The following is a 15,292-nucleotide window of genomic DNA, read 5'->3' as shown; positions in this document are numbered from 1 at the left end:
TACGAAAGTCGCCTCCGCGATCAGCGTCTAACGACGCATTGCCGCGGTCCATATCGGGAGGAATCATGAGCTCCGGGCCTGGGAGAGTCTCTTACCGAGTCTCAATCCCAGCATCATGATCCCCTGCCTTCGTGGTATGGCACACGAGGCATGGAACCCGCGCTTAGGCACCCAGCGAAAATCCGACCCCCAACAGAGAAAGGAAAGACAGGATCGACTTAGAGGCAGAAAAAAATCGAACGAATCGAGGGTGCCGAGTCGAATCGAGTACACAGAATGTAAGAATACAATAAACACAAGCCGCATGCAACAAAATAAGGCCAAAAGGATACGCTGAACAGCCGAAAAAAGCGTAAGACGAGACAGAGCGTAAACCTGACAAGATGGCGTGGAGAGCCTTGGCCAAAGGAATGATGAAGCGCTTATAGTTTTTAGAGGCGTTTGATTGGCTGAGAGCGGGTGGGCCCGTCTTTTCACTGTTAGCCGCGCGAAATTTGGCCAAGCAGAGCAAACCAATAGGCCTAGTTTGCATCAGTTTGACATGGTACAGTATATGACACCAAATACTCTCTTCAAATCTATCCCCATTTACAGTGACAAACGTACACCAAATACTCTCTTCAAATCTATCCCCATTTACAGTGACAAACGTACACCAAATACTCTCTTCAAATCTATCCCCATTTACAGTGACAAACGTACACCATATACTCTCTTCAAATCTATCCCCATTTACAGTGACAAGCGTACACCAAATACTCTCTTCAAATCTATCCCCATTTACAGTGACAAACGTACACCATATACTCTCTTCAAATCTATCCCCATTTACAGTGACAAACGTACACCATATACTCTCTTCAAATCTATCCCCATTTACAGTGACAAACGTACACCATATACTCTCTTCAAATCTATCCCCATTTACAGTGACAAACGTACACCATATACTCTCTTCAAACCATTTACAGTGACAAACGTACACCATATACTCTCTTCAAATCTATCGCCATTTACAGTGACAAACGTACACCAAATACTCTCTTCAAATCTATCCCCATTTACAGTGACAAACGTACACCAAATACTCTCTTCAAATCTATCCCCATTTACAGTGACAAACGTACACCAAATACTCTCTTCAAATCTATCCCCATTTACAGTGACAAACGTACACCATATACTCTCTTCAAATCTATCCCCATTTACAGTGACAAACGTACACCAAATACTCTCTTCAAATCTATCCCCATTTACAGTGACAAACGTACACCAAATACTCTCTTCAAATCTATCCCCATTTACAGTGACAAACGTACACCATATACTCTCTTCAAACTCATTTCCATCCATGTCCTCACATGCTCTTGCATTCAAGGATTTATCAGTATAAAGTGCAACTCCTCTCTTGGGGTTTTTATTCATGAACATATCATAACCTGGAACATGATATTCCGCTTCATTAAACAATGAGTTTGTCTTTGGCAAGATTTCAGACAGTGCAATAACGCTGGTTTTAATCTCTTGCATTCGTATCAAAATTTTGTCCTTTTTATTTAAAAAAAACTATCCACATTTGAATAAATCATATTACATGCATCCATTCCACATTTGAACGGTTTCTCATTTTCACTGTCACTTTCACTGCCTATGTTCCTTTCACTACTTACACTATGTACAGAATGGTTTTTGAGTCACTCTCTGTCTTTTCCCTTTCACTACTTACACTATGTACAGAATGGTTTTTGAGTCACTGTCTTTTCCCTTTCACTACTTACACTATGTACAGAATGGTTTTTGAGTCACTCTCTGTCTTTTCCCTTTCACTACTTACACTATGTACATAATGGTTTTTGAGTCACTCTCTGTCTTTTCCCTTTCACTACTTACACTATGTACAGAATGGTTTTTGAGTCACTCACTGTCTTTTCCCTTTCACTACTTACACTATGTACAGAATGGTTTTTGAGTCACTCTCTGTCTTTTCCCTTTCACTACTTACACTATGTACAGAATGGTTTTTGAGTCACTCTCTGTCTTTTCCCTTTCACTACTTACACTATGTACAGAATGGTTTTTGAGTCACTATCTGTCTTTTCCCTTTCACTACTTACACTATGTACATAATGGTTTTTGAGTCACTCACTGTCTTTTCCCTTTCACTACTTACACTATGTACAGAATGGTTTTTGAGTCACTCACTGTCTTTTCCCTTTCACTACTTACACTATGTACAGAATGGTTTTTGAGTCACTAACTGTCTTTTCCCTTTCACTACTTACACTATGTACATAATGGTTTTTGAGTCACTCTCTGTCTTTTCCCTTTCACTACTTACACTATGTACAGAATGGTTTTTGAGTCACTCTCTGTCTCTTCCCTTTCACTACTTACACTATGTACAGAATGGTTTTTGAGTCACTCTCTGTCTTTTCCCTTTCACTACTTACACTATGTACAGAATGGTTTTTGAGTCACTCTCTGTCTTTTCCCTTTCACTACTTACACTATGTACAGAATGGTTTTTGAGTCACTGTCTTTTCCCTTTCACTACTTACACTATGTACAGAATGGTTTTTGAGTCACTCTCTGTCTTTTCCCTTTCACTACTTACACTATGTACAGAATGGTTTTTGAGTCACTCTCTGTCTTTTCCCTTTCACTACTTACACTATGTACAGAATGGTTTTTGAGTCACTCTCTGTCTTTTCCCTTTCACTACTTACACTATGTACAGAATGGTTTTTGAGTCACTATCTGTCTTTTCCCTTTCACTACTTACACTATGTACATAATGGTTTTTGAGTCACTCACTGTCTTTTCCCTTTCACTACTTACACTATGTACAGAATGGTTTTTGAGTCACTAACTGTCTTTTCCCTTTCACTACTTACACTATGTACAGAATGGTTTTTGAGTCACTCTCTGTCTTTTCCCTTTCACTACTTACACTATGTACAGAATGGTTTTTGAGTCACTCTCTGTCTCTTCCCTTTCACTACTTACACTATGTACAGAATGGTTTTTGAGTCACTCTCTGTCTTTTCCCTTTCACTACTTACACTATGTACAGAATGGTTTTTGAGTCACTCTCTGTCTTTTCCCTTTCACTACTTACACTATGTACAGAATGGTTTTTGAGTCACTCTCCGTCTTTTCCCTTTCACTACTTACACTATGTACAGAATGGTTTTTGAGTCACTAACTGTCTTTTCCCTTTCACTACTTACACTATGTACAGAATGGTTTTTGAGTCACTCTCCGTCTTTTCCCTTTCACTACTTACACTATGTACAGAATGGTTTTTGAGTCACTAACTGTCTTTTCCCTTTCACTACTTACACTATGTACAGAATGGTTTTTGAGTCACTCTCTGTCTTTTCCCTTTCACTACTTACACTATGTACATAATGGTTTTTGAGTCACTCTCTGTCTTTTCCCTTTCACTACTTACACTATGTACAGAATGGTTTTTGAGTCACTCTCTGTCTCTTCCCTTTCACTACTTACACTATGTACAGAATGGTTTTTGAGTCACTCTCCGTCTTTTCCCTCCTTCATCGGTCCACCCATCATCTGTCAGTCCTGAATCTTCAAAGTCACTGTTTTTCCACCTCTTATTACAAGGTTTTCCTCTCCTCCCTGTATCCTTCTGGATAGTTCTGCCTGCAACTCTCTGTTCTTCTCTCTCTGCTTCATGGTAAGGTCTGGGTTTATATATGTGCGCTTGGTCTTGTCTGCAATTCCCACGTTAATCTCATGAGCCTTCTTAATGATCTCTTTCTTCTTTTCTTCTAACTTCACAGTCACTCTGAGCATTCTTGGCCTGTTCCCCCCTACCTTCCCTAGCCTGACTGGGTCAGTCAATTCATCGTCTATAATCTCAGTCAATTTTCCCAGGAGATTGCATGCCATTGCAAGATCATCTTGCTTCCTCTCCTCAACATTGACTTGAGCACTTTCTGTTATGTCACAATAATAATGTTCTTTTTCCTCTTTTCCACTTCATCTTGTTCTTCAAGAGCTTCAGCCAGTTTCCTGTCTACCACTTCCTCAACTTTTTCTTCCAGTTTTTCCATTCCCAACCCTTCTTCTTGACCCGGTCACAGCTGTCACATTCCTGACACGCATTCCCACTACATGGCATTGCTCCTGTATTTATCATTTGGTTATATATTGATGACTGAACTGACGCACTGTTCATTGCAGAAATGTTCGAGGAGAAAATGAATAGAAGTTTCATGAAAAAAGAAACTATAATACAAAATACAAGAATGTCACTCAATGTCACATCGACCGTATCGCTGCTCAGTTGTTTTCCCATGCCTGAGAAATGACACACTTCTCAGTGAACAAAGAAAAGTCCAGTTCAGGCCATCCACATGCACACATCTATCCTTTTGCTGTCTTTTTAGTAACCACATTCACTGTTGCTTCACATTAGCAATGTACTTCACTGCAGGACACTGTTGCTTCACATTAGCAATGTACTTCACTGCAGGACACTGTTGCTTCACATTAGCAATGTACTTCACTGCAGGACACTGTTGCTTCACATTAGCAGTGTACTTCACTGCAGGACACTGTTGCTTCACATTAGCAATGTACTTCACTGCAGGACACTGTTGCTTCACATTAGCAGTGTACTTCACTGCAGGACACTGTTGCTTCACATTAGCAGTGTACTTCACTGCAGGACACTGTTGCTTCACATCAGCAGTGTACTTCACTGCAGGACACTGTTGCTTCACATCAGCAATGTACTTCACTGCAGGACACTGTTGCTTCACATTAGCAGTGTACTTCACTGCAGGACACTGTTGCTTCACATCAGCAGTGTACTTCACTGCAGGACTAATCAACTTCGAAGAGGACAGCTTTTCTGACAGCTGTTTCCTGGTTGCCATCTTGCACATGCACCCCCCCACCCCCCAACCCCCTCTCCCCCAATACAGATACAGAGGCACAGAGAGAGAGAGAAATTGCGACAAATATAGAAACAACTAAGAAAGCCCTTAACCAGTTACTACAGACAGCCTAGAAACATACACACATACATACATACATACATACTAACAGGCAAGTAGACAGACTGACAGTCACAACGAGTTTGAATCTGTGACAGTGTGAGAAATGGAGCTCGCAAAAACCACTCAACAATAAAGATATTCAGATACAGAAAAACAGAGACGGAATCAGTGACAAATAGAGAAAAGCAGAAAGTAAATATTAAACGTTCACCAATGAAGACAGAAAGAGACAGACAGAGACTGGGACACACTGTGTAACAAAGACAAAAACAGATGACAAATCACTGACCTATGAAGACAGAGACAGACAGAGACTGGGACACACTGTGTAACAAAGACAAAAACAGATGACAAACCACTGAACTATGAAGACAGAGACAGACAGACAGAGACTGGGACACACTGTGTAACAAAGACAAAAACAGATGACAAATCACTGACCTATGAAGACAGAGACAGACAGAGACTGGGACACACTGTGTAACAAAGACAAAAACAGATGACAAACCACTGAACTATGAAGACAGAGACAGACAGACAGAGACTGGGACACACTGTGTAACAAAGACAAAAACAGATGACAAATCACTGAACTATGAAGACAGAGACAGACAGACAGAGACTGGGACACACTGTGTAACAAAGACAAAAACAGATGACAAACCACTGAACTATGAAGACAGAGACAGACAGACAGAGACTGGGACACACTGTGTAACAAAGACAAAAACAGATGACAAACCACTGAACTATGAAGACAGAGACAGACAGACAGAGACTGGGACACACTGTGTAACAAAGACAAAAACAGATGACAAATCACTGAACTATGAAGACAGAGACAGACAGACAGAGACTGGGACACACTGTGTAACAAAGACAAAAACAGATGACAAATCACTGACCTATGAAGACAGAGACAGACAGACAGAGACTGGGACACACTGTGTAACAAAGACAAAAACAGATGACAAACCACTGACCTATGAAGACAGAGACAGACAGACAGAGACTGGGACACACTGTGTAACAAAGACAAAAACAGATGACAAACCACTGAACTATGAAGACAGAGACAGACAGACAGAGACTGGGACACACTGTGTAACAAAGACAAAAACAGATGACAAATCACTGAACTATGAAGACAGAGACAGACAGACAGAGACTGGGACACACTGTGTAACAAAGACAAAAACAGATGACAAACCACTGAACTATGAAGACAGAGACAGACAGAGACTGGGACACACTGTGTAACAAAGACAAAAACAGATGACAAATCACTGACCTATGAAGACAGAGACAGACAGACAGAGACTGGGACACACTGTGTAACAAAGACAAAAACAGATGACAAACCACTGAACTATGAAGACAGAGACAGACAGACAGAGAGATGGAGTGAGACAGAGAGAGACAGACAAACACAGAGAGATAGACAGAATGGGAGAGAGACACACAGACAGACATGGAGTGAAACACACACAGAGACAGAGAGAGACCAAGATAAAGTGTGTGATAGAGAAAAACACCTGACAAATTCATGAACCAATTAAAGCAAGCAGGACACAACCACCAAAGCCCATTTTCCAATAGTTTGGAAACAAACTAAACACACACACAAGGCCACACATAACATTTTCACACACTTCTGTGAAAAACTTCACAGCACTGGAGTCTGTTGGAACCTTAATCCCTCTCCCCATGCCCTGTCTGTCTGTCTCTGTCTCTGTCTCTTCATCCATGAACACCAACTTCCAGTCTCATTTAATCAGTCCATTCTACTCCCTTCCCCACCACCCACCCCTCTCTCTCCTCCCCTCTCTCTTCCTCCCCTCTCTCTTCCTCTCTCTTCCTCCCATATCTCTCCTCCTCCCTCTCTCTTCCTCCCTCTCTCTCACCTCCCCTCTCTCTCTCCTCCCCTCTCTCTTCCTCCCCTCTCTCTTCCTCCCATATCTCTCTTCCTCTCTCTTCCTCCCATATCTCTCCTCCTCCCTCTCTCTTCCTCCCTCTCTCTCACCTCCCCTCTCTCTCTCCTCCCCTCTCTCTTCCTCCCCTCTCTCTTCCTCCCATATCTCTCTTCCTCTCTCTTCCTCCCATATCTCTCCTCCTCCCTCTCTCTTCCTCCCTCTCTCTCACCTCCCCTTCTCTCCTCCCCCTCTATCTCCCCCCCTCTCTCCCCCCCCTCTCTCTTCCTCCCCTATCTCTCTTCCTCCCCCTTATTTTTTCCTCACTCTCTCTCTTCCTCCCCCTATCTCTCTTCCTCCCCTATCTCCCCCCCCCTCTCTTCCTCCCCCTATCTCTCTTCCTCCCCTATCTCTCCCTCCCTCCCCCTATCTCTCTTCCTCCCCCTCCCTCTCTTCCTCCCCCTATCTCTCTTCCTCCCCCTCCCTCTCTTCCTCCCCCTATCTCTCTTCCTCCCCTATCTCTCTTCCTCCCCTATCTCCCCCCCCCTCTCTTCCTCCCCCTATCTCTCTTCCTCCCCTATCTCTCTTCCTCCCCTATCTCTCCCTCCCTCTCATCCTCCCCCTATCTCTCTTCCTCCCCTATCTCTCTTCCTCCCCTATCTCTCCCTCCCTCTCATCCTCCCCTATCTCTCTTCCTCCCCTATCTCTCTTCCTCCCCTATCTCCCCCCCCCTCTCTTCCTCCCCCTATCTCTCTTCCTCCCCTATCTCTCTTCCTCCCCTATCTCTCCCTCCCTCTCATCCTCCCCTATCTCTCTTCCTCCCCTATCTCTCTTCCTCCCCTATCTCCCCCCCCTCTTCCTCCCCCTATCTCTCTTCCTCCCCTATCTCTCTTCCTCCCCTATCTCTCCCTCCCTCTCTTCCTCCCCTATCTCTCTTCCTCCCCTATCTCCCCCCCCTCTTCCTCCCCCTATCTCTCTTCCTCCCCTTATTTTTTCCTCACTCTCTCTCTCTCTTCCTCCCCCTATCTCTCTCTTCCTCCCCCTATCTCTCCCCCCCTCTCTCTCTTCCTCCCCCTTATTTTTTCCTCTCTCTCTTCCTCCCCTATCTCTCTCTTCCTCCCCCTATCTCTCTTCCTCCCCTATCTCTCTCTTCCTCCCCTTAACTCTCTTCTCCCACTCTCTCTCACCTCCCTTCCCTCTCCACCCCCTCTTCCCCCACCCTCTCTCTCTCTCCTCCCCCTCCCTCTCTCTCCCCCCTCTATTCCTCCTCTAATCTCTTTCTCCCACTATCTCTCTTTCTATTAACATTTCTTTTATTTTCAATATGTTGAGATCCAGATAGTTTTCTTCAAACCAAGAACAGAACTTTTTAATTTCACTGAAGTAAATAGCATCAGAGTTGGACAGTTTTCAATAGCTGAATCATCAGAATATTTTATGACAGGAGTTTCCTCCGTACCTCTACAGTCATTTGTGTACAGTGTAAATAGAACAGGGGACAGCACTGTACATTGGGGTGCACCAGTAGAAGTAGACTTTACAGAAGAGTGGGCAGAATGAAAACGAACGGACTGAGTTCTATTGAGAAGAAAACTTACTATCCAAAGACTAAGCTTTGGATCAACATCCAAGCCTAGCAGATTTATCTATTACATACTGGCTAATTAAAACTGTCACTGGCTATACAAGGATTAGGCAACTGTCCTCAGAACATACATGGTTCGACTTCAAACTGCTTAACAAGAAGGGACTTAACTCTGGTTACCTTCGCTACAACCAACATAGGATGTGTTGAGCAGACGACAATTTTCACAAAAGCGGCTGCATTTGTCTGTCACCTCAGAGTGTGACAATATATTAGGACTGTGCGCTGTCAACAGTCACAACCTGACATACAGACTGATTCATTATTAGGACTGTGCGCTGTCAACAGTCACAACCTGACATACAGACTGATTCATTATTAGGACTGTGTGCTGTCAACAGTCACAACCTGACATACAGACTGATTCATTATTAGGACTGTGTGCTGTCAACAGTCACAACCTGACATACAGACTGATTTATCATTAGGACTGTGTGCTGTCAACAGTCACAACCTGACATACAGACTGATTTATTATTAGGACTGTGCGCTGTCAACAGTCACAACCTGACATACAGACTGATTCATTATTAGGACTGTGCGCTGTCAACAGTCACAACCTGACATACAGACTGATTCATTATTAGGACTGTGTGCTGTCAACAGTCACAACCTGACATACAGACTGATTCATTATTAGGACTGTGTGCTGTCAACAGTCACAACCTGACATACAGACTGATTTATCATTAGGACTGTGTGCTGTCAACAGTCACAACCTGACATACAGACTGATTCATTATTAGGACTGTGTGCTGTCAACAGTCACAACCTGACATACAGACTGATTTATCATTAGGACTGTGTGCTGTCAACAGTCACAACCTGACATACAGACTGATTCATTATTAGGACTGTGTGCTGTCAACAGTCACAACCTGACATACAGACTGATTTATTATTAGGACTGTGTGCTGTCAACAGTCACAACCTGACATACAGACTGATTTATTATTAGGAATGTGTGCTGTCAACAGTCACAACCTGACATACAGACTGATTTATTACACCCCAAAGACTGATGTCATCCTTGGGGAGGGGTCACACAAAAGGTGTAGGTCACACCAGTGGCACAGGTCACACAAACGTCAGAGGTCATCCTAGCGCAGAGGTCACACAGGTCACATATTAGGCATAAGTTACAAGAAGGCAGAAGTCACACAAGGGGCAGAGGTCACAGAGGGCCAGCACTCACTTGTAGAAGTCGATGTAGGCCAGGTGGCCGTGGTAAAAGGCGGGCTTCTTCTCGTTCCAGGTGGTGATGTTGGTGATGAACCTCATCTGAAACACCACCACCATCATCATCAATATCATCACCATCATCATCAATTACAACTACTTCTTGTTCCATGTGGTGATGTTGGTGATGAACTTCATCTGAAACACCACCACCATCATCAACACCATCATCAATATCATCATCATCACCATCATCAATTACAACTTCTTGTTCCATGTGGTGATGTTGGTGATGAACCGCATCTGGAACACCCCCATCATCATCATCATCATCATCATCATCATCACCACCACCATCATCCATATCATCACCATCACCATGATCATTACCAACATCAACATCATCATCATCATCACCATCATCATTACCACCACCACCACCATCATCCATATCATCACCATCATCATTACCAACATCAACATCATCAACTTCTTCTTCTATGTTTGTGGTCTGCAAGTCCCACATTCACTCGTAAAAAAATGTACGCGAGTGGGCTTTTACGTGCATGACCGTTTTTACCCCACCATGTTGGCAGCCATACTGATCAGTGTGTTCCATGCTGAGATGTGGCAGTGTGTTCCATGCTGAGATGTGGCAGAACGACAGGCCAAACAACAAGCATACTGCTCAGTGTGTTCCATGCTGAGATGTGGCAGAACGACAGGCCAAACAACAAGCATACTGCTCAGTGTGTTCCATGCTGAGATGTGGCAGAACGACAGGCCAAACAACAAGCATACTGCTCAGTGTGTTCCATGCTGAGATGTGGCAGTGTGTTCCATGCTGAGATGTGGCAGAACGACAGGCCAAACAACAAGCATACTGCTCAGTGTGTTCTGTGCTGAGATGTGGCAGAACGACAGGCCAAACAACAAGCATACTGCTCAGTGTGCTCCATGCTGAGATGTGGCAGAACGACAGGCCAAACAACAAGCACACTGCTCAGTGTGTTCTGCGCTGAGATGTGGCAGAATGACAGGCCAAACAACAAGCATACTGCTCAGTGTGTTCCATGCTGAGATGTGGCAGAACGACAGGCCAAACAACAAGCATACTGCTCAGTGTGTTCCATGCTGAGATGTGGCAGAACGACAGGCCAAACAACAAGCATACTGCTCAGTGTGTTCCATGCTGAGATGTGGCAGAACGACAGGCCAAACAACAAGCACACTGCTCAGTGTGTTCTGTGCTGAGATGTGGCAGAACGACAGGCCAAACAACAAGCATACTGCTCAGTGTGTTCCATGCTGAGATGTGGCAGAACGACAGGCCAAACAACAAGCACACTGCTCAGTGTGTTCTGCGCTGAGATGTGGCAGAACGACAGGCCAAACAAGCAAACTGCTCAGTGTGTTCCATGCTGAGATGTGGCAGTGTGTTCCATGCTGAGATGTGGCAGAACGACAGGCCAAACAACAAGCATACTGCTCAGTGTGTTCGGTGCTGAGATGTGGCAGAACGACAGGCCAAACAACAAGCATACTGCTCAGTGTGTTCCATGCTGAGATGTGGCAGAATGACAGGCCAAACAACAAGCATACTGCTCAGTGTGTTCTGCGCTGAGATGTGGCAGAACGACAGGCCAAACAACAAGCATACTGCTCAGTGTGTTCCATGCTGAGATGTGGCAGAACGACAGGCCAAACAACAAGCATACTGCTCAGTGTGTTCGGTGCTGAGATGTGGCAGAACGACAGGCCAAACAACAAGCATACTGCTCAGTGTGCTCCATGCTGAGATGTGGCAGAACGACAGGCCAATGTCTGGCACTGATAGTGGCTGAGACACATTGGTCACCCCTCCCTCACCTCTTGTTAACAAACTCAACAAACTTAAAGGCACACCTTGAATAAGAAAAACTCTGTGCTTTTCAAAATTCAAGTAACTTAAAGGCACACCTTGAATAAGAAAAACTCTGTGCTTTTCAAAATTCAAGTAACTGAAAGGTGCACCCTGAATAAGAAAAACTCTGTGCTTTTCAAAATTCAAGTAACTGAAAGGTGCACCTTGAATAAGAAAAACTCTGTGCTTTTCAAAATTCAAGTAACTGAAAGGTGCACCCTGAATAAGAAAAACTCTGTGCTTTTCAAAATTCAAGAAACTTAATGGTGCACCCTGAATAAGAAAATATCTGCGCTTTTCAAAATTCAAGAAACTTAATGGTGCACACTGAATTGGAAAAAAAACCCAACCAACCTCTGTGCTTTTCAACATTGAAGTAGAACTTGAAGGTACACCTTGAAATAGATTTTTTTTTTTTAAACCATGCTTTTCAATATTCAAGTAACTTAAAGACACACCTTGAATTAGAAAAAAAACAACATTCTGTGCTTTTCAACATTCAACTACAAGTAACTTAAAGGTGCATTTTGATTTAGAAAAAAAAAAAAAAATGCACAGCACAAAGGTGCACCTTGAATTTGAAAAAAAACTCTGTGCTTTTCAACATTCAAGTAGAACGTAAAGGAACACCTTCAATTAGAGAGAGAAAAAACCTTCAGCTTTTCAATATTCAAGTAACTTAAAGGCACACCTTGAATTAAAAAAAAAAACCCAAAAAAACTCTGTGCTTTTCAACATTGAAGTAACTCGGTCACATCTTGAATTAGAAAAAACTCTCTTGTGCTTTTTATCATTAAGTAGAACTTAAAAGGTGCACCATGAAGTAGGAAAAAAAAGTCTGTCTGGTCTCACTACAGACATACAACATGCTGCGATGTAGTGTGCTCACACAAGTCTGTCTGGTCTCACTACAGACATACAACATGCTGCGATGTAGTGTGCTCACACAAGTCTGTCTGGTCTCACTACAGAAATACAACATGCTGCGATGTAGTGTGCTCACACAAGTCAGTCTGGTCTCACTACAGAAATACAACATGCTGCGATGTAGTGTGCTCACACAAGTCAGTCTGGTCTCACTACAGACATACGACATGCTGTGATAGTAGAGTGTTCAACATGCTGTGATAGTAGAGTGTTCACACAAGTCTGTATGGTCTCACAACACAGACATACAACATACTGTGATGCAGTGTGCTCTCACAACGTAAGTCTGTTTGGTCTCACTACAACATATGACAGACAGCGGATTGCTCTGACCTGGTCGGAGAGAGCCAGAGTCTTGACGTTGCGTGTCATGTTGATGTGGACCACGTGGAAGCGGTTCTTCTTGCACAGGTCGTACACAATGCCGGCAAACGACGTGCTGCCTGTCTTGGGCACCCGGTTGTACACGATGATGGCATCGTCCTGCTGCACGTCTGGGGAGTCCTGCAGCATTACCGTCATTGTTATCATCATCATCGATTTATGTTCGTACCTTGTTATGTACTATCCCCCCAATATTCCTTGTGACCCCGGTACACTTGGTAATAAAGACATTCTATTCTATCATCATCATCAACACCACCACCATCATCATAGTCATCATCACCACCACCATCATCATCGTCATCACCACCACCATCATCATCATCGTCATCATCACCACCATCATTATCACCGTCATCATCATCACCACCACCATCATCATCATCATCACCACCATCACCACCACCACTACCATCATCATCACTATCATCACCACCACCATCATCATCATAGTCATCATCACCACAACCATCATTATCATAGTCATCACGGGTGCAATTGCTGAGTGCTTAAAGTGTTGGACTTTCAATCTGAGTGTCCAGGGTTCAAATCTCGGTGACTGCGCCTGGTGGGTAAAGGGTGGAGATTTTTCCTATCTCCCAAGGCAATGTATGTGCAGACCTGCCAGTGCCTGAACCCCCTTTGTGCGTATCTGCACGCTGAAGTTCAAATACGCATGCTAAAGATCCTGTAATCCATTTCACTGTTTGGTGGGTTTATGGAAACATGAACATACCCAGCATGCACACCTCCGAAAATGGAGTATGCCTGCCTGCATGGCGGGGTAAATATACAAACAGTCATACACGTGAAATGTTACATTTCTGTCTGAGTGTGTATGTGTGCAGAGCCTGAAATCTGATCAAATAACACAGGAAACAAATGATGAGCACCCAATGGCAGCAATCAGTCGGCTGTACCCAGTACGGCAGCCTGTTGTGCAAATGACCCTGAGTTTGTAAAGCACTTCAGCGCCATGTAAGAATCCATATCATCATATTATCAAGTTCAACATTACCACCACCATCACAACCATCACCATCACCACCATCAACATCATCATTGTCATCACCTCCATCATCAACATTCATTACCACCACCATCATCATCATTGTCATTACCACCACTCCCACCATCATCATCATAGTCATCACCATCATCATCACCACAATCACTGATCATCATGATCATTACTACCACCATCATAATCATTGTCATCACCACCACCACCACCATCATCATCACAGTCATCACCATCATCATCACCACAATCACTGATCATCATGATCATTACTACCACCATCATAATCATTGTCATTACCATCATCATCATCATTGCCATAACCACCACAATCCTCATCATCATTACCACCACAATCATCATCTCATCTCATCGCCATCACCACCATCAGTATCATCATTACCATCATCATGACAGTCATCACCATCACCGTCATAATCATTATCATCCTCATCATCATCACCACCATCTCCATCAGCATCATCATTATCACCACCATCATCGTCATCATCATTACCACCACCCCATCATCATCATCATGCTGTGTGTGTGTGTTCGTTCTTTAGTTTAGCATCTTTTCACTATCAGTGATATTACACATTAAAAAAAAAAAAGAAAAAAAAAGGGGGGGGGGGGGATAGGGGGAGGAAGGGGGGGGGCGGCTGAAGAGGAAAACAGAAAAAAGGTAAACTAGAAAACTACCATAAAATGTATAACATGCAATTACATTTAACAGTAACAATTCAATAATAATAATGATAATAATCAGAAACCATTAACACAATTCTGAAGTACATTAAAGGAATGTAGAAATAGGGCTATGAACTAATGCCTGTGAAAGTTCGACCATAAGAACCTCGTCAGAAATAACTTTACAAAAATCATCTGCAGAATTATCATTCTCTTTGAAATGCTTGGGCAAGAAGGTACATAACTGCTGGCAGTGAAACAAACAATGAAGCAAGCTGAACTGCTTACCACAGATGCATGTAACATTTTTACTATACTTTATCTTCAGCGCATCAAGTTTTATACAGAAGAAAGTAGAGGTTATTAATCTTGTATAGCAAGCTGATGGGTTAGGTATCTTTTCTTTAATAATATTCCTCGGGGAATAATGTTCCTTTATGGTTTAAAAACTTTAACTTCCATCGGTTATGAAATCGACCCCATGCTGATTTTTCTAACAAAGTGTACGCCTCTTTTACGGAAAGACGGACATGTATTTTTGTCGATTTTTCTGAATCTGGTGCTCTTCTTCTAGCTGCTTTGTCAGCAGTTTCATTGCTATTA

At 43.2% G+C, this 15,292-nt stretch overlaps 1 protein-coding gene across 2 annotated transcripts in view; it reads right to left on the bottom strand.

Moving 5' to 3' along the window:
• LOC143289704 (heparan sulfate 2-O-sulfotransferase 1-like) overlaps positions 1-15,292 on the bottom strand; it is a 148,468-nt gene that overhangs the window by 70,320 nt on the left and 62,856 nt on the right. For both annotated transcript variants that reach the window (XM_076598753.1, XM_076598754.1), the window contains exons 3-4: positions 12,928-13,098; positions 9,781-9,866 (exon numbers count right to left, since the gene is read on the bottom strand). In XM_076598753.1, coding sequence (XP_076454868.1) covers positions 9,781-9,866; positions 12,928-13,098 — 257 coding nt within the window. The remainder of the gene's footprint in view (positions 1-9,780; positions 9,867-12,927; positions 13,099-15,292) is intronic.

This window comes from Babylonia areolata, chromosome 14 (assembly GCF_041734735.1).
Source record: "Babylonia areolata isolate BAREFJ2019XMU chromosome 14, ASM4173473v1, whole genome shotgun sequence".
NCBI classification, from domain to species: domain Eukaryota; kingdom Metazoa; phylum Mollusca; class Gastropoda; order Neogastropoda; family Buccinidae; genus Babylonia; species Babylonia areolata.
The sequence above is the reverse complement of the archived record's forward strand: the minus strand, read 5'-3'. Positions and strand labels throughout refer to the sequence as shown.